This window comes from Xiphophorus couchianus, chromosome 13 (assembly GCF_001444195.1).
Source record: "Xiphophorus couchianus chromosome 13, X_couchianus-1.0, whole genome shotgun sequence".
Classification (NCBI taxonomy): Eukaryota; Metazoa; Chordata; class Actinopteri; order Cyprinodontiformes; family Poeciliidae; genus Xiphophorus; species Xiphophorus couchianus.
Genome location: NC_040240.1, coordinates 5952410 through 5980213, shown reverse-complemented (window position 1 = coordinate 5980213; position 27804 = coordinate 5952410). Strand labels below are relative to the sequence as shown.

The 27804-nt window shown below is 39.1% G+C and overlaps 2 protein-coding genes across 2 annotated transcripts; both read left to right on the top strand.

Annotated features, from left to right (window-relative positions):
* The first annotated feature begins 1541 nt into the window (after positions 1-1541).
* On the top strand, positions 1542-11593 carry LOC114156361 (sodium-dependent neutral amino acid transporter B(0)AT1-like). The gene is made up of 12 exons (XM_028036741.1): positions 1542-1965; positions 2465-2605; positions 2922-3059; positions 3182-3363; positions 3454-3564; positions 6492-6604; positions 6693-6821; positions 6898-7054; positions 7140-7344; positions 7442-7601; positions 9295-9457; positions 9580-11593. The coding sequence occupies exons 1-12, from the start codon at positions 1761-1763 to the stop codon at positions 9784-9786; spliced, it is 1911 nt and encodes a 636-aa protein (XP_027892542.1). The 5' UTR covers positions 1542-1760; the 3' UTR covers positions 9787-11593.
* Positions 11594-12820: 1227 nt separating this feature from the next.
* LOC114156363 (sodium-dependent neutral amino acid transporter B(0)AT1-like) lies at positions 12821-20256 on the top strand. The gene is made up of 12 exons (XM_028036743.1): positions 12821-13080; positions 15446-15586; positions 15666-15803; positions 15897-16078; positions 16338-16448; positions 16965-17077; positions 17179-17307; positions 17405-17561; positions 18649-18853; positions 18929-19088; positions 19203-19365; positions 19858-20256. The coding sequence occupies exons 1-12, from the start codon at positions 12882-12884 to the stop codon at positions 19996-19998; spliced, it is 1839 nt and encodes a 612-aa protein (XP_027892544.1). The 5' UTR covers positions 12821-12881; the 3' UTR covers positions 19999-20256.
* The last annotated feature ends 7548 nt before the right edge of the window (positions 20257-27804 follow it).

The window sequence follows — 27804 nt, the reverse complement described above, 5'->3', positions numbered from 1 at the left end:
TTGGAAGTTCTGAACTCTGATCTGGGTTTGAGGTCAGACCCAAAGTAACAACTTTCTAGTTAAGAAACCGGAATTTCAACGTAGTTTGTTTGCAGTAGCTTATAAGCGAACTCTACTTTAAAGATAGAGTTCTAGGTGCTACATGTAGCACTGATTTTAGACGCACTCTTACGTGCGTGTCTCGTAAATTAAACGTTTCTATTTACTTACTTACTACTCTTGACGCGAGGAGCGGCCATATTGAAACGCAAAGTCCGCCTTAAAAGTCGTACCTGGGGGCTAGTCGTCGTGTAGTTTGTGAAATCTGACTTTGGAAAGCATCCCCCTTGATTTTTCCAACTGGGAAGTCAAACTTTCGCAGTTCTGAGTTCAACTGGAAAGGAGTTCATGAACAACTGAATAGCTGTTTTTCCATTGACGATATCCACAATTCCACATTTCGCAAGTAATTTTACTCAATAGAAACCAATTTCAAAACTATATTTTTCAGTAAAAAGTTGTGATGTGATGAGGTGGGGGGTTTTTTTAGGCCATAATGACATTGGTTTATTACGCAAAACTGCAACGGAAACACTTTTCTTGCATCACACGAGTCACGTGATCAACAACCGGATGTTGCCACGGAGAAGAAGAAAACAGGAAGTAGTTGGATGATGATGGCGTGGCATGATTTTCAATCTTATTCAAATGTGTTTCTTATGAAATGAAAACATCCCAATTGCGAAATTGTGTTGTCGTTTTTATTGACGTTAATGGAATATAGACAAAGTTTTGTGCATTTTTGTAATGGGATTTAGTGACTGCAATGTGCCAAGGTTCTGCAGCTGATGAGCCTAAACCGTCGCCCCAACACAGAAATGGACATGTTCTCCAACCGACGTTCTTTCATGAGCATTTAAAACGCAAAAATACTAAAAAAAACAAAAACATCTTAAAGGGGATTTTTACAGACTTAGTTCAAATAAGCCCCATGCCAACCGGTTGGCCCATCTTTGGTTAATTATTGCAACATACAGAGACGCTGAAAATATTTGCTCGCACTCAATGGGTAATGACAAATTACACTACTGGTGAATCTACATGAGTGCTACACAAAGTGAGACTGGAGATTTGTTGTTTTTTTTTTTATTTAAAGAAAATAAAAAGGTCCATCCATCCATCCATCCATTTTCTGTTCACCCTTGTCCCTAATGGGGTCGGGAGGGTTGCTGGTGCCCATCTCCAGCTACGTTCCGGGCGAGAGGCGGGGTACACCCCGGACAGGTCGCCAGTCTGTCGCAAAATAAAAAGGTGTCCCTCAAAAATGTCTTAGAATTGCACTTTAGTCCTTCCGTGATTGGTCTCCATAAACTTAAAGCGCAAACTCATCAGCGGGAAGACGTACCTCCTGTGATGCATTAACCGCTATCAATGAGGTGGTGCTGTTTTTTTTTTTCTTTCTCCCCCCTCCCCAGTGCATACCTGCTGACATTGCATAATGCAACACAGACAGTAATGAGCTACTGATAACTGCAATTTAGGTGCCAGATGTGGCAGTCGATACCTCACTGACTCTTCCAGCCGCAGTCAGAAGGGACTGAGGACTCAGAGGGAGAGAGTCGGCAACCGTCTCCAGAGAGAAGGCTGTTTCTCAGAAAGAAAGAAAAAAAGAAAGGATACGGCAGCTGGGAGGGTTTGCAAAAGAGTAACAAGTGGTTAATCAGATTTAGGAGCTACATTTTTTTTTTTTCCCTTTTTCGAAGTTTACAAAAGGAGACACGATGAAGCTGAAGCTGAAGCTGCCAAATCCGGGACTGGATGACAGGATCGCATCCCACGGGGACCTGGAGAGGATGGAGAAGGACGAGGCTGGGGACAGACCCCAGTGGGACAACAAAGCCCAGTACCTGCTCACCTGCGTGGGCTTCTGTGTGGGGCTCGGCAACGTCTGGAGGTTCCCCTACCTGTGTCAAAGTCACGGCGGAGGTAAGAGGAGAGTCGTAGCATCAGCGACTTCAATGGAAATACGTGGCGTTCGCTCTAGTTGAAGAGATTTCAAGCATTATTAATTAAGTGTTCATAAGAAAACGTCATTCCAAGAAAGTTTTTAAAAAGAACTTTTAAGTGAAAGTTTAATGCCCATTAAGTTTTTTTTGTGTGAAAACTTAATCCATTCAGAAAAATGGATTGATGCGTGTAAAGTGAAATAAAATTAATCCCTCTCATTTGTTCCTAGGGGAAACAAAAATGTGAATCATGGTTTATAAAATAACTTTTTTAGTTTTACAGGTTTGTTTATAACGGTTTCTATGGGATTGCTTGTTTGTGCAACCCACTGCACAAACAAGCAGTGGGTTGCTAAAGTGGGTCCTCCCTTAGAGCTAAAGAGCAAAAGAAAAAGAAAAAAAAGAAGAAGAAGTGAATTAGTTTGTAGAAACACACAAAATATGAACAGTTTTTTTGTTGTTATTTTTTTTACTTTCAGGAGCGTTTATGATCCCGTTCCTGATCCTGCTGGTTCTGGAGGGAATCCCACTGCTGCACTTGGAGTTCGCCATCGGCCAGCGTCTGAGGAAAGGCAGCGTGGGCGTATGGCGATCCATCAATCCTTATCTGGCAGGAGTTGGTGTGTACAAAAAAAAAACAAACATTAAAGCAACAGAAAAACATGTGATTTTGAGTATATTTGTAGTTAGCAGAAGAGCTTCAAGTAGCTTTGTGTTACTGTTTCTCGTAGCTGAGTATTTCTGACAAATTCAGGAGAAAAACAATTCTAAAATTGCTAAAATCTCAAGTATGATTTAATACAGTTGGGTGTTTCTTATTAGAAGATATTGAATTACACAGTAACTCCACTAATTATGATTTTGAGTTACTTGGTCCAAGCGAGGCTGGAGGGACATCAGTAGAAAATGTTTCCCTTGTCTTTCATTCGCTTTCAGGCATTGCCTCCATGCTGGTGTCCTTCCTGGTGGGTGTCTACTACAACACCATCATGGCCTGGATCATGTGGTATCTCTTCAACTCCTTCCAGGACCCTCTGCCCTGGAGCCAGTGTCCACTCAATGCTAACAGGACAGGTAGGTGTTGGAAGCGGAGCACCCATTTGCTTTTATGGCGCGGGGTTAAAACGTTTCCTGCCGAGGCTGTTGACACTCAGTTTCCCCTCGACTGATCTTGAATTTTTACCGCCCCACTTAAGGATATGTGGAGGAGTGTGCGCGGAGCACCACCGTCGACTACTTCTGGTACAGAGAAACGCTGAACACTTCGACAGCCATCGATGAGTCCGGGGGACTGCAGTGGTGGATGGTTCTGGCCCTCATCGCCGCCTGGACTGTGCTTTACATCTGCTGCATCAGGGGCATCGAGACGACCGGCAAGGTTTGAAGGCCGTGTTGTATCTGAAAAACTCTTCTATTGCGGTGATTCCTGTGTCATTGTTCAAACATCCCATCTTTTTTTTTATTTAAGGCTGTGTACATCACCTCCACTTTGCCGTATCTCGTCCTCACCATCTTCCTCATCCGGGGATTGACTCTAAAAGGCTCTACAGAAGGAATAAAGTACCTCTTCACGCCAGATGTAAGCGATGTTATTACCTAGTAACAGAAAAGAAGGAAGTTTGATTATTTTCGATAAATATTGTGACTGGTTTCTCTCAAAATCGTGCTTTCTTGGCACTATGTTGGTGTAGCTGTCTTTTGGCGATGATAGCATTCTGTTTGGGCGAAGGTCATGTTCCTTGGTCTGAAAACTGTCTTCTGAGGGTTTTTAGCTGATTATCCTTCTGAAAATGCTAGTAGATTAAAGAGTGAAAAAAGTGTTCAGTGTTCTATGTTGGGTTTGACTTCTTTGTTCTGCTAATCTGTAGCAGGAGAATGAAGTGACCGCTGAGTCTAGTTGCTCCTTTAGCGATTGGTACTCTCATTGTGGTAGCCTTATGCCGCCATTTCGTCCCAAACAATTGCACAGTGTTCATCCATTGCGTTGCTTATTTATTTCCCTCTGTAGTTAAGTATTTGAAGCAGGATGTAGGTAAATAATGCTAAAAACAATGTTCAGATCTCACAATGATTTAGTCTGACTGTAGGAACTTTCCCAGGGTTTCGTGATCTGCCTCGTTTCCCATTTAGGTGGGTTTTTGTCCTCAGTCTTACAATATATTTTCTTTATTTTTAAAAATGAGGCAGGACAAGACATGTCAATGAACATTCGTTGATGCAAATATGTTGGCTTACAGCCAGGTGGATAATTTTCAACCCTAGTCCCATTGGCAAGACATTTTGACAAATTTTTGACAGACTATGATTCCTGACCAGCTAAATTTCCTGTTTAATTGCTCATGAATTCTCCCAAACACGCTTTTGTTTTTATGCGTATGAAGCGAGGTATGTTTCTGTTTGATACAAAGTACAGTCAGGAGTTAATAGACTAATTTAATTTATATGACTATCAAGAATTTGTTATCTGATTTTTTGATATTTTAATAAATGACCCACTTGGAAGTTTACGAGGCTTTGCCCTGCGGATAGGTTTTGAAATATTATTTAGTGTAAGCTATTGTTCGAGTTAGACTCATTGACAGATATGGACAATAAGATAACTGACTTAGAAGCATGAATGTGTGCTTTAAAAGCTAATAAACTTGACATCACTGCTTGTTTGGTCAGCCATGTTGGATTTTTAAACTTCAACCTCATGGTTTTTGTTTGAGATGAAATTAAAAATGAATCTTGAAAATTTCAACTGCGAGGTTCAAGCTCAAAACAGCATGTCGTTAAGCTGCATCGCAGCAAAAGATGGAGAACGCGCACGTGACAAACACACAACACATTTTATGACTTATTTCCATGTTCATCTATCAGTTGGTAAAAGATAAAAGTTGCCACCTGCAACCCTATATTTACAAGATGGCCATAAAAGTGATATTAATCTTATCTGGACACGGCCCGTGTGTCCAGAAATTACCCGCTATCCTCTTACCTTTGCGATAATCTTAATCTAGGATGAGAAGAAACTTGAGATAACTACCAAATGATAAAAAAGATGACACTAGTATCAAGGTCCCTGTCATGAACCTTAATTTCAAAACTGATAAAATCTCATGTTACCTTGAAAGATGAACCAGTAAGCTGAACCAATGTACTGGTGGCTAACTGGGGCTAACTGGTGATGGTAGTTTCCCCTCGTTGCCTTTTGTAGCTTTGTGGTTTGGATAATCCCGTACCCAATTTTTTTAACAATGAATTTCCCTGGGATGTTTCATAATGTACCAGTACATTTCGTACCAGCTTTGACAGCTGACAATTGAAAGTAACTTCAGGGTTTCCCCCAGTGTTTTATAAGCCTGGCGGGCCACCAGGCTTTACTTGTGCCCCCACCAGGCTAAGCATTGCTTATTTATTTAAGTCTTTTTAAAATGTTTGAATTTTTTAAGACTTTAGAGTTGGTGTTCGGGGGTTAATCTTCCAGTCAATAGAACATAATTATCAAGTGATATTTTCAAATTTCCTGTCAACTTTAAATATTTTTTAACTCAAAAACACGACGGGCCGCTGGATGATTGACTGTCCTAACACCCAATCACCGGGGTTAGCAAGTTTTCTGGGGGAAACCTTGATCTTAGTAACATTCTGCAGTAAGACAAGTTCAAAAGAATAGTATAGATTAACAGAAGTTTGGTCTGATCAGCAGCCGTCCTCCTATTTAACCAGACTCTACCGGATCCCAAACATTTTGGATCAGAAGGAACAAAATAATATTGATTAAGAAATTGCTTTAGGTCCGTAGTTAAATTATAGAAGATTTAAACATTTTTATAGGTATTTATCTTCATTATTGCAAAGAAAAGTAAATTGACATGGAATGGTTTACCTACATAGGTGTCATGAAATGGTGGATGAAGGTGGTGAGGCAAACGCTGTAGACCCAGGTTGAAGTGAGAAATGATGGTTTTAATGAGGGAAGAACACAATCCAAAGTCCAAAATCCTGGCAGTACAGCAGAGCGGAAGGCAAAGGCTCAGCACTGGTAGCAACAGGGTTTACGAATGGACAGCAGACGAAACAATGACTAGGATCCGACAAAGACACAGAGACACAGGTGACACTAAATATACAGGAGGTAATCAGGGAACGAGACACACCTGGGAACTAATCAAGGGGAGACAGGACAACACGGAGACACAGGAAACTCTAAATAAATGCACAGGAAAAACTCGGAACATGACAATAGGTACAAAATGGGCATTGGAGGGGACGAAATTGGAACTTGTGTGTACAAAATGGATCTAAAATTGGCAACTTGATGTCACTTAGAAACAAAAGCAGCTCATGTTTTTTAGCAAATTCATACACTGGAACTCATTTTTTCTGTTGTGTTAAACAGACAATCTTCTAATTTAGGTGTACCATCATGCCTAATTGTTAAAGTCAAAGGCCAAGGAAAAGTTTAACAACATTCTAGGAAGTAATAGTTTTTCCTAAGAATTTCTAAATATATTTTTTCAGGTAGATGAACTAATGAATCCTTCAACCTGGCTGGATGCAGGAGCCCAGGTGTTTTACTCCTTTTCGCTGGCTTTTGGAGGTCTCATCTCCTTCTCCAGCTACAACTCTGTGCAGTAAGTGAGCTGGCGGTTCAGTAAAAAAGAGGAGGAAGTATTTTCTCCAGCCCACCTCACACAAACTCCCTCAAAATTCTCATTTCAGCAATAACTGCGAGCAGGACGCTGTCCTCATCTCCATCATCAACGGCTGCACATCGGTGTACTCGGCAACGGTTATCTACTCCATCATCGGCTTCAGGGCAACACAGAAATACGATGACTGCTTCGGAGAGTGAGTCAAATACTTCCAAATTGAGCTTATTTTATTCAAACTGGATTCAAATGATACTAAGGTGGTTTTTTTACAGCAATATCTTGAAGTTGATGAACGCTTTCAACTACCCCGAGAACAACATCACACAGAGCAACTACAACGAAATTCTGACTTACCTCAACCACACGAGTCCGGATGTCATCCAGGGATTGTCCTTACAGACCTGCGACATGCAGACTTTCCTTAGCCAGGTAAGATAATGTGTATTCTTCCATTTTTACAAAGAAAAAGACGTCTTCCATGTATGGCAGAATAATGGAGTCTGTGTTTCTTTAGGGTGTGGAAGGAACAGGACTGGCCTTCATTGTCTTCACAGAAGCCATCATAGAGATGCCGTTTTCCCCTCTTTGGTCTGTTCTCTTCTTCATCATGCTCTTCTGCCTCGGCCTCTCGACTATGTTTGGCAGCATTGAGGGTGTTATAGCTCCTCTGCTGGATCTCAAAGTGCTACCCAGGAGTTGGCCCAAAGAAGTTATCAGTGGTAATTTTCTCCTAGTTCCGTTGATCAATTCAAAGTCAAACTTTCCCCATATGCGATCCGATGACAAGAGAGTGACTAATTGCATTGTTTTTTTCAGGTCTGACGTGCTTCGTATCTCTAGCTCTTGGACTCATTTTTGCTCTTCGCTCTGGGAACTACTGGCTGGCTCTTTTTGACAATTTTGCAGGCTCGATTCCGCTCCTGGTCATCGGATTTTTTGAAATGATTTCTGTTGTCTACATCTATGGCATGGATAGGTGAGTCACGGGCAGGCAATTGTGACTTTGCCCACAAATGTTGATATTTCTACCATAGGACGTTAAAGGTTTCTCTCTTCATAAGTCAGGAAATGGCTACAAGATGATAGGTACTAGCTGAAACTGCCCATCTGTACAGTCATGATAAATGTGGATGGTCAGGGGCCCCAAGTGTGTCAAGCACTTTGAAATGCCTTGCTGCTGAAATGTGCTATACAAATAAAATTTGATTGATTGATTGATTTATCTCCAAAGATCACTGTATGCAATTTTGTTTAGTGAGACATTAAGCTACTGTAATAAGGCTTTTTACAAGGGTTATATTACCTAACATCAGCCTGCATGAGCTAGCCAACAGTAATTTAACATATCATTGTCAGAAGTGCACCAAAGTTGGCTAAAACGTTTATATTATCACTCAATATAGGATTTGACATCCCACCAATAAGGGTAGCTTGGGGTCTCTGTAGAAGTCCACGCTGCAGTATGTTGTTATGGCAATGGCTATCCTAAGAAACAAACCAAACGGCGCACGTTTCTGCCATGCTGACAGGGTCCATAATTCTCCCAGAGGGTGCCACCAAACACTCGGATAAAGATAAGAAGGTCAGGCAATGAGCAGGAGAAAAATGAAATGCAGTGAAAAGATATCTTCTGTTTTCCTGCAATAATTAAGTTAATAATTAATTAAAATTGCACTGATTACTTAGTGATAACTCAATTCATCATTTCTTTCCAGTTCTTTTTTTCTTCTCCATATATATATAGAGAGATATATAGAGATATATCTCTATATATCTATATAAAATTAGAATGTCAGCGCCCCCTGTAGGTATTTGGTCAACAAAGCCTGTCTGTTTGTGAAACACTTAATTTTTCTCCAAAGACATTGAAAAAATTGCGTCTCATTATCATGAACCCAATGTCTCACCACATGTCATGACTTGGATTTTACTACATCCAAAACTAGGTGTTTATTTTACAGCACCTGTAAAAAAACACCTTGTGTTCAGACTCTATTATTCAGACTAATAGAGTCTGAATCCAGACTCTATTAGTCTGGATTCAGAAATGATCCATTCAAGATTTTTGCTACAAAATTTGCCTGCCTGGCCTGAACATTTTTTTTTTTTTTATGGGAAATTCAAGTAACGCCATCGATGAACACAGTGTATCATTTGAATGGCCAAAGTCAAAAGTACTGCCATAAAAAGAAAAAAAGGCTGAGACTAGTTCTAGTCAATGGTGGTGTCTGACGGTCAGTAAGATGCTTTTACAGTTCAAACAAAGCCGGAAATAGCCACGTTTTATATTCTGTCCTTGTAGGGGAGATAATGTGTCAGTCATCGGACGAGAGATAAGAAAAGTACAGAATGTGTCTTGTAGCCATTTGGAGAATGTGGAAAATACGATTTGTGTTTCGTTTTGTTGTCCCGACGTGGGTTATGAGTTCAGAAAGCATTTATTTTTAGTTGTTACTAAAAAGGTAATAGAAGCCAATTAACATGTAAACATTTTTGAAAATCTTACAGTCATACATTGTAAAATGTCATATAAAGAATGCAAAGATGTTTGTATCTAAATCTGTCGAACTTCTTGAGATATATTATCGGGGGAAAAAACTACAAGGTTGACTTTTACGACTTCCGTCACACTCACCTCAGTGCATCTCTCTGTTATTGCTTTGGAACAGGTTTAATAAAGACCTTGAGTTTATGATCGGCCACAAACCCAATATCTTCTGGCAGGCGACGTGGAGAGTGATTAGCCCCCTCATCATGATTGTCATTCTGATTTTCTACTTTGTCACCCAAGTCACGAAGGAACTTACCTATCTGGTCTGGGACCAGGAGGCGGTAAGTTTGGCACTCCATGGGTTCCAAATATGCAAAGAAGAAAAATTCACCCCAACTATCTTTTCTTCTAATTGTGGTTATATGCAAACCCTGGTTTGATAAATCTTCTGCTCTACTTACAGAAGAGCTTTCCCACCCTTGCTGAGCGTTACTACCCACAATGGGTCTACGTCATGATCTTCATCCTGGCTGGAGTTCCCAGTTTAGCCATACCCTTCTTTGCCCTTTACAAGCTCATCCAGAGGAAATTCTGCAAAAAGGACTACAGTGACAGTACAGTGGACACAGTCTCTGCCAAAATACAAATGAATGACAAAATGAAGTTTTAGATAACTGTTCTTCTTTTGGCTATTTAATATTAACAAACTTGTAAATTATGTTTATTGGACTTTGCTGGTGTGTTGTAATGATACAACAGTACGCCGACGACTCACTGTTAGCTTTGAAAGGCAAAGACAGAGACTACTAAATACTCCACAAGAACAGAGAGTTTTGTTCTCTCTGCCATTGCTGCAAGAACGACGACTAAGTTCTTTCAGGCCAGGCCAATTTGTACTTAACAACCCTTGTGCACAACTTCTAGAAAGCCATCATAGTTTTCCCAACAATGTCTGTCAAGAACAAGCTTCAAGAACTCCTAAACCAGAGCTGTAAAAGCAGAATCACGTCACTTTGTTCTTGCATCCTTGGGAGAGCGAACAAATGGCTCTGTTCTTACAAAGTATGTATAGGCCTTACGTTTTAGTGTTTTTACTAAAGAAAACATCCAATTATGCCATGCAATGACAGCAGTAAAGATATTATTGACTAGGTTAAGGTATAAAAGGATTGTGAATAATACACTTGTGTAGTATGAAAACTTGTCGCACTGGGTGTACAACATTGGCAATACAAACAGCATGAGCGGCACAGGCTTGTACATAAACATGTACTTAAAGACAAACTAGTTATATGTCTGTATGCTAGTACAGAATATACATTGAAATGAGACACTGAGCTCTGTAGAACCTTTATTTTTTAAAATATTTTGGGATAAATAAGAATTTGTTTAATGGGAAAGTCACATAGCAACACAAACCAACTGCTTGAGTTGATGAAATATCAGAAACATTGTTGTAAGCACTAAATTTATTGATCTTGTTTGTGGGTTCTGGTTGATTTGAGTGGCACTGTTGGCGTTTGGGAACCTAGTTTGTAACATGACTTGGGGTTTCTGTTAGATATATTGGGGAGGAACCATGCTGCTCTAGTGCGGGAAATTCTCTTTTAACTGTACCCGTTGAAATTATTGCTTAAGAAACACCAATGTCTATTTTTGACTTTAAACTACTTCGACAAATCTTTGCAGTTTCGTTTTACTTACCATTAAAAGTAACATTACATGTTGGATTTGTCCAGGTGTTCTCCACTTTCTGCGTATTGTATTCTGTACTAAACAACAACAAAAAAAATGGAAACTCATCTTGTTATATCAAAACTGGCATCATCTTTGTTTGCACAGCCAACATTTTGGAGGTTGCGCGCTAACCCTAAATGCTTCAAGTGTTTTTCCAATAATGTACAGCATAGCTTAGCTAAACCTGATAGTTAAGCTAGGTTTATTAAACGTCTCTTAAGTTCAAGACTTGAAATGCCAGAATTTTAAAACAGTTTTTGGAGTAAATATTTTAAGCTAATAAAAATCCCAGTTTGTTTTTAAGCTAATTCAGCTGCTTGTAGTTCAGAAACATTAAGCTAGCTTGCGGTTTATGAGCTTCAATGCAAAAAATGCAATACAGACATAAAATAACCTTATTTGTATGTCTTGCTATTCTTTTGATATTGTGTTTAGATTGTTTTTTTCTAATATGTTGAAAATGATGGTTTTAGTATTGTACATAAGCATTTTAGATGGATAGTTTCTGTTCACACGTTTGAACACTACCTAATGTTTTACATTTCTGTGATTGGAAAAATGTAATATTACTTTGTCGAAGGGGTTTACTTTTTTTAGGCACTGCTTGACAAAAATTAGTCCCCGTGTTAATTTATTTCAGGTCGCACGTATATTGCCGCTCCACATTTACAGTTGACGTGACATGTATGTGCTCATTTGCTCAGATATAAATCAAAAATAAAAAAATACGCAGAACACAATGAAATAGTGGTTGTGCTTCTTAAGCATATGTTGCAGTTGTAGAAATTGAACGGAATAAACATAAATTCCTTACGCCTAAAAGGAAAAAATTTAGGGGGGGGAGAGAAGAATTACAACATTAAAATAAGGGCCAAAAATGAACAAATATATGTTTTTATTAATATTTTGTATACAAAATGTCAAATAAAAAAACTAATTTCCTTCATGTGTCAGTATGGCTCATCATGAAAGACCAATAATGATGGACATGATTTATAGCAGCGACGACTTTTGATGAGGAAAACTGAAAATACATTTATGATGTGCTGCTACTCTATTAGTGGCACCAATAACAGCATCAGTAACTTACACAATAATATTATTATGTAATATTTGCATATCTGATCATTTTGACGAAACTGGAAACAGGCCTGAAAGAAATGCATATTTAAATATGATTTAAAATCTATTAAATTAAATAATTGCCTGCAAAAGAAATTCGTTAAAATTCCCAATCATCGGACGTTAGATGTATTTATAAATTAAGTATTTGTATTTTCTAAAGTAATTTTAATGGATTTTTGCTTCTGCTTTGGAAGATAAGCGAGTCTACAGTTGAGTTTGTGTGCAGGTTAAAAATGACTGTGATGAACAGTTCAAAAAAATATATGTTAACTAAAAACAAAACAAAACATGCATGCCAAAATAAGAACATAGCTTATGAAAACATTTGGATACAGATTTCAAATAAAGATATGTAAATGTACAATTATTTGCACTTTTAAAGAATCTAATGACTCTCATTGACAGATAGGTTTTTTTGGTGTATATTTTATGTATTATCATTAGTTTATGTAAGTTATTATATGAAATGTTATTTCTGTATCTTACCACTTTTAGCGCTCAATACGAAACATATGCACACATGTGTATATTAAATATGTGAAGACAATAGATAGGACTGTTAATGAATTATTTAAAGATCTGATCAATAATTACCTTTTGACTAATTAAAATCAGGCTCTTTTTGCTCTTAACGTGTTTTTTTTTTCTTTTTTCTAAAGTTTATGCGTAATCCAGGACTTTATTCTTAGCTCCAGTGAAAGCCACTGTCCCCCTTTGCATGAAAAACCACTGAGTGCTCAAAAATAAATGCAAAGCTTTGCTATTAGTTTATCTATTCATGGAGCAAAGTAGTAAAAGACCATAAATTGGTGTCGTGGCCGCTGAAGGCTGCTGTGTAAATAGCGACTTGCGCGCACTCCACACACGCGCAGTCCGCGCTCCGGTTTTACACGCGGCTTCACCATGAGGCTGGCGCTCCCCAACCCGGGCCTAGAGCTCCGGATCCCCGACTACGACGACCTGGAGAGGATGGAGAAGGAGGATGCGGAGGGGCGGCCCCAGTGGGACAACAAGGCCCAGTACATTCTGACCTGTGTGGGCTTCTGCATCGGTCTGGGGAACGTGTGGCGCTTTCCTTACCTGTGTCAGAGTCATGGAGGAGGTGAGTGATGTGAATAACGGACTGAAATCTTAACGCATGATGATGCACACTAATTGTAGTGTTTTTCTTCTTTTTTTTTTATCTAAAAGGCCAAAATGCTGATAAAAAAAAAGCATCAATAAAAAATTAGCTGGAATTTTCTTTCTGTAAAAAAAAAAAAGACTGGTCCAGTGAATCTACAGCTAAGCAGAGAGTTAATGAATCACTTATGTACGAGTACAAAGCACTCTGCTCATGAATGTGCCATGAGGTTATTTTAATTATTCTCAGGCTTTATATGCCTTTGCTTAAAGATTAAAGATAATCTACATGGTTGTGTTCCCATTGCATATGACTTAGGTGAGAAATTGATATTGACGCTGCACACTGAGCCACAGGAATTAGGCAGCTGTTTTAAAAGCAGTCTCTATCATATACGTTATTCTTAGCTGGACTGAGTTTCGTCTGGGTTTATTAGTCCAATTCTTCTGTAACTGATGTCTAAAACACTGACAAATATCATTAACTTAGAGATTAAACAAGTAAATATGTCGCGCATAAAGGGAGCACTTTCTAAGAATATGTTCTGCACAACGGCTAATCTTTACAGTTGTTCACGATTAGCTGTGGCTGATTACCGATATCTGATGTGTTCTTTTGTTCAAACAGACACGTCCTCAATAAAAGCTGCTTGTACCTGCGAGGTGATGGCGGCTTCCTGTCGGCAGTATCATATCTAAACAATAAATGCCTTATTTCTCACTTTACACTGCATAAACTTGAACAATGGCCTGAGATTACCTTTGCCACGCTGTCTCACTATCAAACAGATATATGAAGGTAACACCAGGGTGTCAATACTAATATTGACATTACAAACAATCACTCTCCAGATGTTCAGAGTTTGATTGAGGCTCAACATTTTTATGGTTTCTTACCATGTTTTTATATATTTAGTATTTTGGTTAGGGATAGGTTCCAATTAAATTCAGTAGATGAAAGAACGTATGCCAACATGAATCATTATAGATTATTTTCTAGTCCTGAACAAGAAACGCAACAAATCTTTTCACTCTTCCTTTAAGAATCTGCAAGAGAATAAGTAATATTTGTGAAATTTTGAATTTCAGTGCAAATAAAGTTGCACGTACAACAGAGATCAGGGATTTATAATAATGCAAAACGACAGAATTGGGTAAAAAAAATATTTATCTCAAAATAACAGTAGAACCACTTCAACATATTATTAAGGAGAATTAAAAAGTAGCTATTCAACAAATCGCTGAAGTAAAAGTAAAGAGAATTGTATGCGTAATTACTGACTCAATGTTTGATTGTTTTGCGCAAAAGATGTAAAATAATATGTGTGCAAATTCTGTATTTTAAAGACTAAGATTAAAAATAAACCATTACACCACTTCAAAAAAATTAAGGTATTCAGGTAGGAAAAAAACCACATATTTCCCAATCATATTTTTTTTCACTATAAAACATCGGAAACCAATGTTTCGATGTTTGAACGGGGGAAAGTACCTTCAGTGGCAATAATGTTTACAAGGTGAATCAGTGTGAACAGGAAACGGTAATTGTTTTTAAGGTTCAAATGGCGAATATCCACGGTGGTTGAACTCCAGCCTCGTCCGAACTGATTAGATTTTATAAGGCGACACAACAATCGGGCAAATGACTGGGCTTTTGGTTCGCTTGGATGTCAAAGAAACATTTTAGAGCTGGTATTTGAGAGACGGCTAAAATGATACAAAAGCAAAAAACAGGAGATGTGTGATCTGGTTTAAATTGGTGACAATGTGGCCGGTCGATAAGGGCAGCATAATTCTATGCTTTGCACTCTGAATGAAGTCATGCCTTATTATTTGTTTTACATTATATTTGGAACTCCTATTTTCACTTTATGAACCATTTGAAATAAAGTTTGTTGCAGTTTGTTTTTTTACATTTGACCAAGACACTCAGTTTCAGTTTCTTTAGTATTTATTTACATTGACTCTTATACTTCTAATTGCACTGTTAGGTTATTTTCACCAAGCTTGTGAAGCTATTGGTGTATTTCAGTGTGCTGTACCGGTGCAGAGTTATCAAGTGAATTTGCAGTTCAGCACCTTTCTGTCTGTGTTTAAGAAACATTTTAAGTCAATTCAGCACCATTTTGTGTATCGGATCGGTATCGGCCGATGCTAAACCTCAGATATCTGTATCGGTATCAGAACTGGAAAAAGTGGATCAGTGTGAAAAGTGCATGCCTTTTCAACTAACATCCATTAAGCATTCCACTGAGAAAAGTTTAAACGTAATCATCTTTCACCTCAAAATTCCAAGTTATTGTGAAAGAAAAGTGACAACTAGCATGGATTGCTACCTTTTCCAGGTGCCTTTCTGATTCCCTACCTGATCCTGCTGGTGCTGGAAGGAATGCCTCTCCTACTGCTGGAGTTCGCCATCGGTCAACGTCTGAGGAAAGGCAGCGTTGGGGTGTGGAGGACCATCAGCCCCTATCTGACTGGTATTGGTGGGTACAAAAAGATATATATACATTACATTTCAGTATCTTGACTTTGTGTTACATCTGTCATGATGTCCGCACAAAGGTATCGCCTCCATGCTGGTGTCCTTCTTGGTTGCGTTGTACTACAACACCCTGATAGCCTGGATCCTCTGGTATCTCCTCAACTCTTTTCAGCAGCCTCTGCCATGGGCTCAATGTCCACTGAATGAAAACGGGACAGGTATTCAGTTCCACCTTTTCAGACAACACCTGTCCACATCACCAGATACAAGACATCATGACTGACTATCTTTATGGGTTTTATCTTATTCAGAATTTATATCGGAATGCCAGCGGAGCTCCACTGTGGATTATTTCTTTTACAGAGAGACTCTGAATAGTTCTGCCTCCATATCGGAGTCTGAGGGAATCCAGTGGCCAATGGTGCTTTGTCTGCTGGCAGCCTGGACAATTGTTGCGATCTGCTGCATTAGAGGGATAAGCACTTCTGGGAAGGTTAGTTCATTTAAAAAAAAAAAAAACATGGCAAATTTTCATTTGTCGTAGAGAATGAGGGAACAGTAGATGAGATGAGTCTGATCAAAACCAGTAGAAAGCTTCTTTTGTACAAAGGTTAACTTTTGTGACACTTCCCCCTGCTGGTGTGGAGGTTCAAATTTAACGTAGCAGCCGTTATTGTTTGTTTCTGCCTTGGGCCAAACATGCGCTCTAATTACCACTTATCCCAGGTTTTTTTCTCTCGTCATGACCTCAGGCGGTTTACGTCACAGCAATCCTGCCTTACATAGTGCTGGCGATCTTCCTGATCCGAGGAGCGACCCTGAAAGGTGCCGTGAGCGGGATAAAATTCCTCTTCACACCAGATGTGAGTTTTATGCATTTTCTTTTTTAACAAACCAAACATTATTTTGTGATGTTACAAGTCAATGCTACAGGAGGCGGGAGCAGATACTTTTTTCCCCTTGATATAACAAGTTGGGTCCAGGGCGGTTTTCTCAAGACAGCAAGTTCATTTTCCGTTTTCTCAAGATAGTTTTCCAAAGCTTTCATCAAAGTAACGAGTTAATTTCCCAAAGGTTTTCTCAAGATAAGAAAAACATCAGGAAATTAACTTAAGATAACGAGTTAGTTTCCAGATGATTTTCTCAAGCTTGCACGTTTTCTCGCGAAAAACCTGAACAAACTTTTGTCAAAGTCATGACAAGGCCTTTAGTTTGTTTGTGAGATCACAAAATGATTGGTGTGTGTGTTAAACCCGATTCCGTCTTTCAAATGAAATCTGGAAACTGACTCCTTATCTCGAGAAAACCCATCAGGAAAAAGCGTACGCTCTCTGCTTCTGGACTATGCCACATCTCCTCACCGTTTCTCTCTCTCTAAGGCGGAGGAGTTGATTAAACCAACTACTTGGTTGGATGCAGGAGCTCAGGTGTTTTACGCCTTTGGTTTGGCATGGGGAGGCCTCATCTCCTTCTCAAGTTACAACCCTGTTCAGTAAGACGCGGACACTTTGTGGAAGCGGCGCATCTTTTCTCCCTAACACAGTGCAGTTTCTGAGTCTCTTCCCTTTTCTGTACATTTCTTTCCCCCTCCAGCAACAACTGTGTGCAAGATGCTGTGATCCTGTCTGTCGTAACTGGACTCACGTCGGTCTATGCTGCCTTGGTGACCTACTCCATCATTGGCTTCAGAGCCACTGAGAAATACGACACCTGTATCAGTGAGTAAGTACGGTACATTTTGTATACAATACAAAAAAAATCACCCACGCTTGAATCGCTTCTAAAGTGATTCCAAATTCTCTTCTGCTTTTCGTTTTAGAAACATTGTGAGGTTATTAAATACGTTTGACCTCCCTGAAGACAACATCACGTCAAGCAACTACGACGTAGCCTTCAATCACCTAAACAGCTCCTATCCTGATGTCATGCTCGGACTGAATCTCCAAACCTGTGACATGCAGAAACTCCTCAGTGAGGTAAACTCTTAAAAAAATAATAAAATAAAAGAAAAACCGTTACAGATTCACCCAGGAATCGCCATCGGATGATTTTCTTTACAAGATTAGGAGCTTGACAAGTCAAATATTTTAAAATCTGAATTTTTTTCCTGACCAGTAAATGCAACAAATTGTTAATAGTCTGTGCTAAAAGTCACCTTCTTCTGTGTGGAAGAAGAAGAGGGAACCCAGGGAAGAAGACTTGAAGATATCTTCTTCAAAATGTCATCAAGGTGTTTAAAATCCAACACCATAGGACGCACAAAATCTATTTGAAAGGAACGGCATTTTCTGATTTCAGCTTCTACAACAGTAAGGCGCTGGTTAGTCTAATACACACAGATAATACAGAGGGAGCTGAACACACAGAACCCTGAAAAAAACACAAACAAAACACAAGAAAGAAGTAAGAAGCTAAACGACAAGGAGTTAACTAATATGACTAGAATTTGACGACAATAATAAAGGTACTGAATATGGCAAGCCTGGAAACGTAACAAAATCCACGAAATGATCAGAACACAAACCCCTGTGGATCCTATGTTCTTGTTGATGAGACTAAAACATTTTTAGGAACACTTTTCCCGAATAAACTTAGCATAAATATTGCATCTTGTTTCCAAAAAGCCACATGTGCAAAAAAACCTTGTTGAGTTTCGGATCTACAATAACTTCTATATTTGTTTTCTTTAAAATATATATACAGTATATATACTGTATATATATATATATATATATACAGTATATATACTGTATATATATATATATATATATATATATATATATACTGTATATATATATACTGTATATAATGTATATAAAATTCATTAAGATATTGCTTTTTAACTCATAGAATTACTTTAATTCAAACAGAATTAATTAATTAATTACAGCTTTTACAGAAAATTGGAAAATGGCATGAATTTGTATTAGTAGGCCAAAATTTGATAAAAACCAGAGTCCAATCCACAAGTACAATCAGTTCATCTTTAAAAAACAATCAAGAGATTTTTTTTCAATGCCATAAATAATTAAAGTGATGATCAATGTGTGCTTACTCGTTCAGGGAGTGGAGGGAACAGGTCTGGCCTTCATCGTCTTCACTGAGGCCATCACCAAGATGCCCGGCTCTCCGGTCTGGTCCGTCCTCTTTTTCGTCATGCTCCTCTGCCTGGGACTCTCCACGCTCTTCGGCAACATCGAGGGAGTGGTGGTTCCCTTGAAAGACTTGCAAATATTTCCGAAAAACTGGCCCCACGAAGCACTCACTGGTAACCCGACTATTTCCAGAAGCATTCGTTGTCTTTGAACTCGACCTCCACTGGTTTACTGTACGTCTGTTTCAGGGCTGACGTGTGTCGTTTCCTTCATCATCTGCCTGCTGTTTACGCAGAATTCAGGCCTTTATTGGGTCTCTTTCTTTGATAATCTTGCTGGATCAGTTCCTCTGCTGACCATCGGATTGTTTGAGATGACAGCTGTTGTCTACATTTATGGCGTAGACAGGTGAGTTGACCTTTCCAAACTATCCAGTCAAGACATTAACTTTAAAATTCTTCCAAGTGTCCCAGTTGTTGTTAAAAAAAAAGAAGATATGCTTTACATTCTTTTTTAAAACAGGTTCAACAAGGACATAGAGTTCATGGTTGGACGCAAGCCGTCAATCTTCTGGCAGGTTACGTGGAGAGTCGTCAGTCCGCTGATTGTCTTGGTCATCCTCATTTTCTATCTGGTTACTCAAGTACAACAGAAGCTCACCTATTTAGTCTGGGACCCAAACTCTGTAAGATATGAAACTTTGTGACCAAGTTATATCTCGTCAACTTGAAACATTTTGTGGAAGTGGCGCATCTTTTGATGCTGGGTTCTTCTGAAGTTGGGTTATTTGGACTAGTTTTCAGTGATTTGTACCTCACCCGGGGTAAAAAGCAGTCAGAGCTCTTGGAGAATCAAGGCGATGTTCTCGTGAGGATGTCAAACTACAAGCTACTCTGAACACCGTCTGTTCAATTGCAAATTAATATCATCTAAAATGCTACTAACATCTTTGGTGGTAGCTTGACAAAAAAAATCATATTAAGTTGTCTCACTTTCTGTTATTTTTAAGTGGGACAGTTGTTTCCATCTTGTTTAAAAGTTTGTGATTGTTTTAGAAGTTTTGAATTTGGAGCAGTTTTATCTCTATGTCTCGTCCTTTAAGTAAACAATTATAATAATCTGTATTATCGACATTGCACCGAAGTATGCGCTGAATGATAAAGCTTTGTGCTTACAGGATGCGTTTCCGGCTCTGGCAGCAGTGGAGTACCCCTCGTGGATCAACGCAGCGATCTTCCTGGTGGCGGGAGTCCCCTGCCTGGCTGTGCCTGCGTACGCGTTATGCAGATGGATTTATGTTTCATGTAGAAAAAACTAACTTCAAGGTCTTAAATCCAGCTGTGTGTGTTTTTTTTTTTTTTCTTATAACGTTATACATTTCACCTCATACCCGTGTGCTGCTTTGGTTAACAGATTAGTATTCGTACAGTGCAGACACTGTTAACTCCATTTCAACGTCCATCACAACCTTACTGACATTTTGTTTTATAGTTTATGGTTTTTAGTTAAAAAAAAACATACTTTGATTTCAATTTTCTGCTGATTCATTTTGTGAAATAAATGATGGCAATTCTAATTGCTGTTTGACTTATTTTGTTACCGCAACAGCAGAAAAATGCATGAAATGTGCGGCGAGCTCGGTGTGTTGCAAGACCTGAGAATACAACAACAATAATCAACTCTTATTATGCAAATATTCACACAAAACAGCCAGAAGATGTAGTGCATAATCTACGCCAAAAGATGGTGCCCTAATGTTGAATGAACATTAATAATGAGGTCAGAGCAACACGCAGAAGAAAGCTGTGATTTTTGTTTGCAGAAAATTCCCTAGCCTTGTAAAAACATACCCAGCATTAAAATAAACAATGAAAAACATTTAAATAAATAAAGATTAAAAGGTTTGTACTCATAAAAGCAGCACATTTTTGTGGAATGGAAGAAAAAGTGTACATGGTGAATAACATCTTTTTGTCATGTACAGTGCCTTAACATGACATTTGTTACAAATGGCTGCTAAATAAATACCTTCAGTTAAACCGGCGTTCGGTCGGCGTCTTTGACTAAAATATGAACAGATTTAAGCACAAACAACATGGAAGTCATTTAATTCAATCTCAACAGCAAACGCAGCGCCTCACTTATAACGGCCTACTGTTTCGTAAATACAATAACCAATAGAAAGTCACAATGAAACGTTGTGTGAGCCACACTGAACAGAACCTGAATTTGTCAATCCAACGTCCTGGTAATGATTCAAACACTTAAAGATAAACGCTAGATAAACTGACACACTTGACATGCATGTTCATACACTGGCATGCTGCATAAACCAAAAGCTTCCTTCATCACTGAGTGACTTATTATTATGACTGTAAGGACCGTGAGAACTCAAAGCCTGAGGATGAGGTGGGACTTACATAACCTGGCTCCAGACTATATGTAAACTGGAACTTCGGAGAGTATTAAATATTAGCTGTTCTTTCAGGCGCACTAGTTTGAAAATGTCGTGTGATAACAGTAAGGCTGATATGTCAATCAACTCAGTTAAGAACGAGAAGTTCCGCATGACTTGTGGGTGAGCAGTTTTCTTTGTGGAACCTGAATTTAAGTTTGTATCCAACCTCAGCTGACTTGGGTACAGTAAAGGCTAACGTCAAACTTGCTAGCAAGCTGGTTTCCTTAACTGTGAATGATTTGTCTAAGCCAGCGGTGTCCAAATTCAGTCCTCAAGGACTGGTAGATGTTTTAGTTCTTTTCCTGGTTCAACACAACTGAGACAAATGATGGCTTGTTAGCTGACCTCTCCAGAACATTATGACGTGCTAGTTAGAGCGATTCAATCAGCAGTATTAGAGCAGGGACACATCTAAAAGTGGCCAGACACCCCTGAGCCAAGCTGTGTGTTTTTCAGGGCAAAGACTTACATGCTATCCTTTTTCATTCAACTAACATATGTATGTGGGCCCACCTTATGGGTTTTGCTCAGTTGGATGGGTAGAAAGTCAACCTGGGTCGACAACAGAGTTTTTGTGTGGGGGTTTGGTTGATTCAATGCAATGCATAATGACAAAACCGTTTGGTCACCCTAGGTCTACGCTGGGGCTTTAAATGGTGTTGAGAGAATTGCTTCAAATTGCACAGCACATCTAGAACTCATACCCACAGCTCTCATGTGGGTATGAGTATTAGACAGGCATAACGGGGTTATGCCTGTCTTCCTATATGGGTCCCAGACAAGCATAACCTGGTTATCTCTATCAAACGTCTTCCAAAAGTTGTGGTTTCAAAGCCACTATAATTTTCTGTCATTCTGTTCTTATGACATTTTAGTTTGTCTAAAGTTTCCCAGTCTTGGTGTGAAAACTAAACAGTCATCTTTTTAAGGGAGCATTGTTTCTAAACTAAAGTTGGTAAGACACAGCCGGTATGTCTATATACAGTAACTATAGCAACAACTGGTTCTGGGCATTTTTACAGTTTCTGCTCAGTAATACCGGTGCCTACAGGGATTCATCCATAAGGTACAATAGAAACCAACCCCACCATACCTTTTCTATGTTCAGTGTTTGGCTCTAGTCACCATATGATGGCGTGTGAACCTGTTAATCTGTGAACTGAAAACTTTAAAAGATCATAAAGTCGTGTCAGCCCCAGTCAAAGCCCTCACTTTGACTTTGCCTTCAGGGGAGCTACCATGAGGCTGGTAATTCCCAACCTGGGGCTGGATCTACGGATCCAGAGCCACCAGTAGCTGGAGAGGATGGAGACGGAGGAGGTGAGCGACAGGCCCAGGTGGGACAACAAAGCTCAGTACATCCTCACCTGCGTGTGCTTCTGCATTGGAATTGGCAACGTGTGGCGATTCCCTTATCTGTGCCAAACTCATGGAGGAGGTAAGCTTGGGTGGCCATCACTGAGTCGAGTGTTTGTGAAATTTTGCAAAATGAGCCATAAAGCTCAAGCTGCATTGTTGCTAAGATGACTTTACGAGAGCTTTGCAAGAGAGGATTCCTTTTTCCAGTTATTAGAATAATAATTCCCACATTACCTTGCATTTGAAACAATTATAATTAATTATTATCAAGAGTTGCATAAAAGTTCAGTCCTGACTTTTCATGTTTGAATTAGGGTGTTTTAGGCTCCTAATACAGTACTTTATTTTTTACATATATATGATCAGATTTGGGAAGAGAAGAGCTGTAGTTCCAGGTTAGAACTGACCCCGACCCTTCGCAGGTCCACACAGTCATTCACCCACACTAAAATAGCTACACACTTGGCAGGTATTATTGTCATTCTCTGAGCATAATCTAAACAAAGTTGATCAATCTTAGCTTCCAATTAATGTGTGTACAATTATAACTCTGAGAAAAATCATGAAGTTAAAAAACAAAGAAGGAACTCTTTATTTCTGACATGCCTACTTGCTTAGTCCTTTTCTTAGCATTTTATTACCATTTATGGGCAGGTTAAAGCAACAGTGCCAGCATAATGACACAATTATGTGTCATTATATTTATTGGTATCCCTGGTAAAGATATGCAAAGCCTCTAAAAATAAATTCATCACCAACTTCAGTACATTTATTGGTTTTGGGGACATTCCATGTACGTCATGATCTCAGGTTTATAACTGTGATAGAGATTTATTTCTCGTAACCATTTACTCTCTCCCATGCTTCACTTGAAGGCGAACAGTCAATTGGTGGCTGTGTGGTTGTATTTGCACACAGCTTTCACACAAGACGCAGACCACCGGTGGACACCACTACCACTTCAGTATACATCACACACTAATCATATAGGTAAATGAAACAGAGAGGGCACCGTGCTTTCGCAATTGACATTGCAATTTGCAACCAGAAGGTTTCAGCCGATTGACTATCTTTGTAGGTATTTTGTGAAGAATCGTATAAATGTACTTAACTCCTCACCATGTCTGATAAACATTCCTCAAAAGTATTCATGTCTCCTGCAGATACAAAAACTCAACAGCTGCAGCAAACTAGTTGAAGCAAAATATCAACATGCTGTCCATTACCACATAGAATATACCCATGAACTTCTGACTAATCGCACAGAGTTCTGCTCGAACAGAGCCTGGTGTCAAGAAGGGTGTTGGGAAGGGAAGGAGGAAGCCTCCTTGTGAACAAGATGACACAATTTCCGTCACGAGTCTAAGTCAATGAGAGCCGATTTCCTTTGGATGAAGAACGGGAGAGCTTTAAGAGTGAGTGGGGAAGCAGTCTTCATTTTTCCAACCTCTGAAATATTTCAGGTGCCTTTCTGATTCCCTACCTGATCCTGCTGGTGCTACAGGGAATGCTTCTCTTACTGCTGGAGTTCGCCATTGGTCAACATCTGAGAAAAGGCAGCGTTGGTGTGTGGAGGACCATCAGCCCCTATCTGACTGGAGCTGGTGAGTAAGGGAATGAAAACACAACTGGCTTCTTCTTCAGTGAGAAATCAGATGAGTATCACCACATCCTGAACAGGATACGGTACCTCTTCACCCTGGATGTGTGTGTTAAAAGTCTATGTCAAATAAGCAACATACACTTTGTACTACAAATCCATATGAGTCTTCAATGCATGTCTTTGCGTTCCAGGTAAATGAGTTGATCAATCCAACAACCTGGTTGGATGCAGGTGCCCAGGTGTTTTACGCCTTTAGCATAGCGTGGGGCGGCCTCATCTCCTTCTCAAGCTACAAGCTACTGTTCAGTAAGAAGCTTTCAGTGTGTTCTGGACTCACTTCATTGTCAAAAATGATTTTGAAGACAAAAGGTTAAGTATTCTGTCGCTTTCTTCCCTCCCAGCAACAACTGCAGGCAAGATGGTGTAATGCTGACCGCAATAACAGGTCTCACTTCAGTCTACGCTGCCTCGGTCACGTACCCCATCACTGGCCACTGAGAAATACGACACTCGTGTCTCAGAGTAAGTGCAAGCAAGACTAATGTTTGCCTTTATGTGGTTTGTTCAAATTTAGAACAAAACTTGTCTCAGGGATCAAATAAATCATTTACCCATACTTTAGAGTCCTACTAGCTTGGGTTTATGTGATCACCACATATACATATACTGTATATATATATTGCTAAGAAAATCAGCTTGGTCAAGTGGAGTCTTGAGTTTGATTGGCTAAGTAACTATGTGATGTGTTCCTGCTCCAACTACCAATTCCCTTAATTCAGGTGTGTTGAAACAGGCAATCAACTAACTGACTTGTTAATGCCACTGGTTTAGATCAAAAACCTTCACGTTTTTGAAGGTTTTGAAGGAAAACGTGAAGATCAAAAACCTTCACGTTTTTGAAGGTTTTGAAGGAAAACGTGAAGATCAAAAACCTTCACGTTTTTGATCTAGTTAAAAACCAGACCCTTATTCAACTGAGGACCTGTGGCAAGACTTATTGTAAACTGATCTTCACAGACGTGGCGATCATCGACCTCGATGACATTTCTTAGAAAGTACTGGAAAAAATACCTTAGATATGAAAAGCTGTTAAGACATGCACCCCAAATGACAGTGATGTAACATCTATAGACCAAAACACTGAAGTCAACAACAGCTCACTAAAAATCAGTGACATGTGGTGAAGTTCATGACTGGTGAGGGACAAGCTCCTCAAGAGTCAGATGTAAAAATCCGAAATTCAATATTGAAGTTTATAGTTTAAAGTTGGCCATAACTAATTAAATCGGTTGAGTATGCCTTAATCAATTCAACAATATAATAGAGAGAAAAATGAAATATTTTATATGAAGTCACTTTTTATTTGAATGTTTATTTGGCTGATCCCTCTCTCTTCTAATTAAAATAGAAAAAAAATCGTATATGATCTTACCTTGATTTTGATATGAAGTCCGTGTACCTATCCCTCTCCATGAAAATGTCACTCTGTAATAAAAATAAGAAGCAAAACGTCATTCTCTCCTATTTTCCTTTCAATTCTAAAAAATCTTGCAGCCAGAGAGCGTGGCCTTGAACGGTTCTGTGACGACTCTTGTTTCTTTTCCTCGACTGTTTTCAGTCTTCAATGCGTAGAAGAAGAACAACCTCTGTGTGTCTATCAGTGAGGCACTACGCAGAAATGCTAAATATGTCACTCACATTCATTAAATATATCTGGAGCGTCAACATTGAACTTGTGCAACTAAACAAGCCTCAGCTCTCCCCCTTGACCAAGATATAGGAGACAAAAGTGAAGGATAAAATAAAAAAAACTGAAGAACTTTACAAAACTTCAAAGTGTTCAGGGGTTTGATTTTTCTCATTCCTTCACGTACTTGACGTTTCACCAACTGCTCCACTCACAACCTCACACCAGGTTTCTGGTTGTGATGTGACACAATGTAGGCATTGTGATGTGAAGGTTTTCACATTTTGACAAACCATCAACTTCCACACAGTGAACAAAATATACAAAAAAAATGTTTTGTGACAGAGACGGGGGTTATAATTTAGGAGAAGGACATTTTAAAAATCAATGTACAACTAAAATGTGGAGTAGATTTATGGAATGGATTGAATGATGAGTTCACAAAAAGTACAAATGTAAAAAAAAACTGTTTCAAATTTTGCTTATTGGGAAATATGCTGAGTAAGATGAGTGTTTCAAAGTCCATATATGCCACTGATGATATAATTTTTTTTTTTAAATAATTGTACATTTAAAGATAAGAATGTGAGATTTAAGTGTCATGTAAAGTGGAAATTATTTATCTGGTGTTTGGAGATTTAACTGTTTATAAGCTGATGATTATTAAAGAGGTAGGAACTCATAAGACCTCGTATCTTCCACCTGCTCCTTTTTGAACAGATAATGCAAAATTGCATGCCAATTGGGTATGACAGTTTGTTGTAATTTTAATTTCACATTTTTATCTTCTTTCTTGCTTTTACTTTTGTCTGTTTCCAGGAAGAGTTTCCGCTTCAGGCATCGGTACCGCACCCTGCGTGGATCTACGCCGTCATCTTTCTGCTGGCGGCCATGCCCGCGTACGCAGTATGTCGGCTGGTCTACGTTAAGTGCAAGCAGAAAGGAAAAATTTATGAGCTTAGCTTTATCTTTGGCAACACTTTATGTATTACTGCAGAGTGTTTTGCCTATTTATTGTCATAGATGTATTTCAGTGATGCATTTCTGTTTACTCAATCAACAACACTTATAAAGTGACATCACTTTATCCATTTTCTATAGCTTGAAAATATGTTTTCCTATTAAAACATGCATGTCTTATTGCCAGGCAGAGTAACATTTTGGAGTGAGTGAATAAAAATGAAATATACACTATATTTTGCATTCAACGCATCATTTGTTGCCAACAAAGTCAGCAAAATTACTTCCTTTTTTTTTTAAAAATAAGGCACTAGTTGAAACACAGAGGATGTAGAAGAGTAAACCGTCCAGTGGAGGGCGATCTTACAAAGACGAAACCTGAGGGTGAGCAAAAACAAAGAGGCATCTAAACACAACCATGTGGTATTTGCATGAATAAACAACCAGAATGTGTTCATTTTCAAAGACTTACAGGCTCTACGAAAAAGTACAAAGAAAAGTTTGTCAGTGTTAGAAATGTACTACTCATGCATTAAAGCTTATATCCAGCTCTAATTGCTCCTTTGTGCTGTCAGCTGTTTGGCGTCACTCTAAGGATTTCTGTCAACGGTTGCACACACAAGTAACCCGCGAAACATCGTGTTTTGTTCTTTTTGTTCTTGGCTTCTGTCTGAGCAGAACTCCCTCCTTCACGTTCCCCCTGCAAAACGAAAAGCGCTGCTCAAACCTGATCTTCGGCAACGTGCACACACAAACAGCCTCCATAGAGGTTTGCACAGATTTTGTAATAAAAATATTTCATCACATGAATATATTAATAATAAATACATGGCGCCCTACAGATGTCTTTTTTTCACCTCCTTTGCCATCCTGCCCAGATGTGTGGTGTAAGGAAACAGATGTGTGGTGTAAGGAAATGCTCAGGATCTCGACTGTTCATATTTGCAGGTTTATCTTATGATCCCTTGGAGTTTAAGTTCTGCTTGTCGCCTTCTGTTTTTGTTGTCCCAGTCACGTTGCGTGAGCGATTCCCAGTATCTGTCCTGCTCTGAAGTGT

What these genes read in the sequence shown, in the direction of transcription:
- LOC114156361 (XM_028036741.1), top strand. Translation starts at nt 1,761, where the DNA reads ATGAAGCTGAAGCTGAAGCTGCCAAATCCGGGACTGGATGACAGGATC. An exon ending in TCCTTATCTGGCAGGAGTTG is followed by an intron (nt 2,606 to 2,921) that starts GTGTGTACAAAA and finishes ATTCGCTTTCAG; the next exon opens with GCATTGCCTCCATGCTGGTG. An exon ending in TCCAGCTACAACTCTGTGCA is followed by an intron (nt 6,605 to 6,692) that starts GTAAGTGAGCTG and finishes TTCTCATTTCAG; the next exon opens with CAATAACTGCGAGCAGGACG.
- LOC114156363 (XM_028036743.1), top strand. Translation starts at nt 12,882, where the DNA reads ATGAGGCTGGCGCTCCCCAACCCGGGCCTAGAGCTCCGGATCCCCGAC. An exon ending in GTGTCAGAGTCATGGAGGAG is followed by an intron (nt 13,081 to 15,445) that starts GTGAGTGATGTG and finishes TACCTTTTCCAG; the next exon opens with GTGCCTTTCTGATTCCCTAC. An exon ending in TACGACACCTGTATCAGTGA is followed by an intron (nt 17,308 to 17,404) that starts GTAAGTACGGTA and finishes TTTTCGTTTTAG; the next exon opens with AAACATTGTGAGGTTATTAA.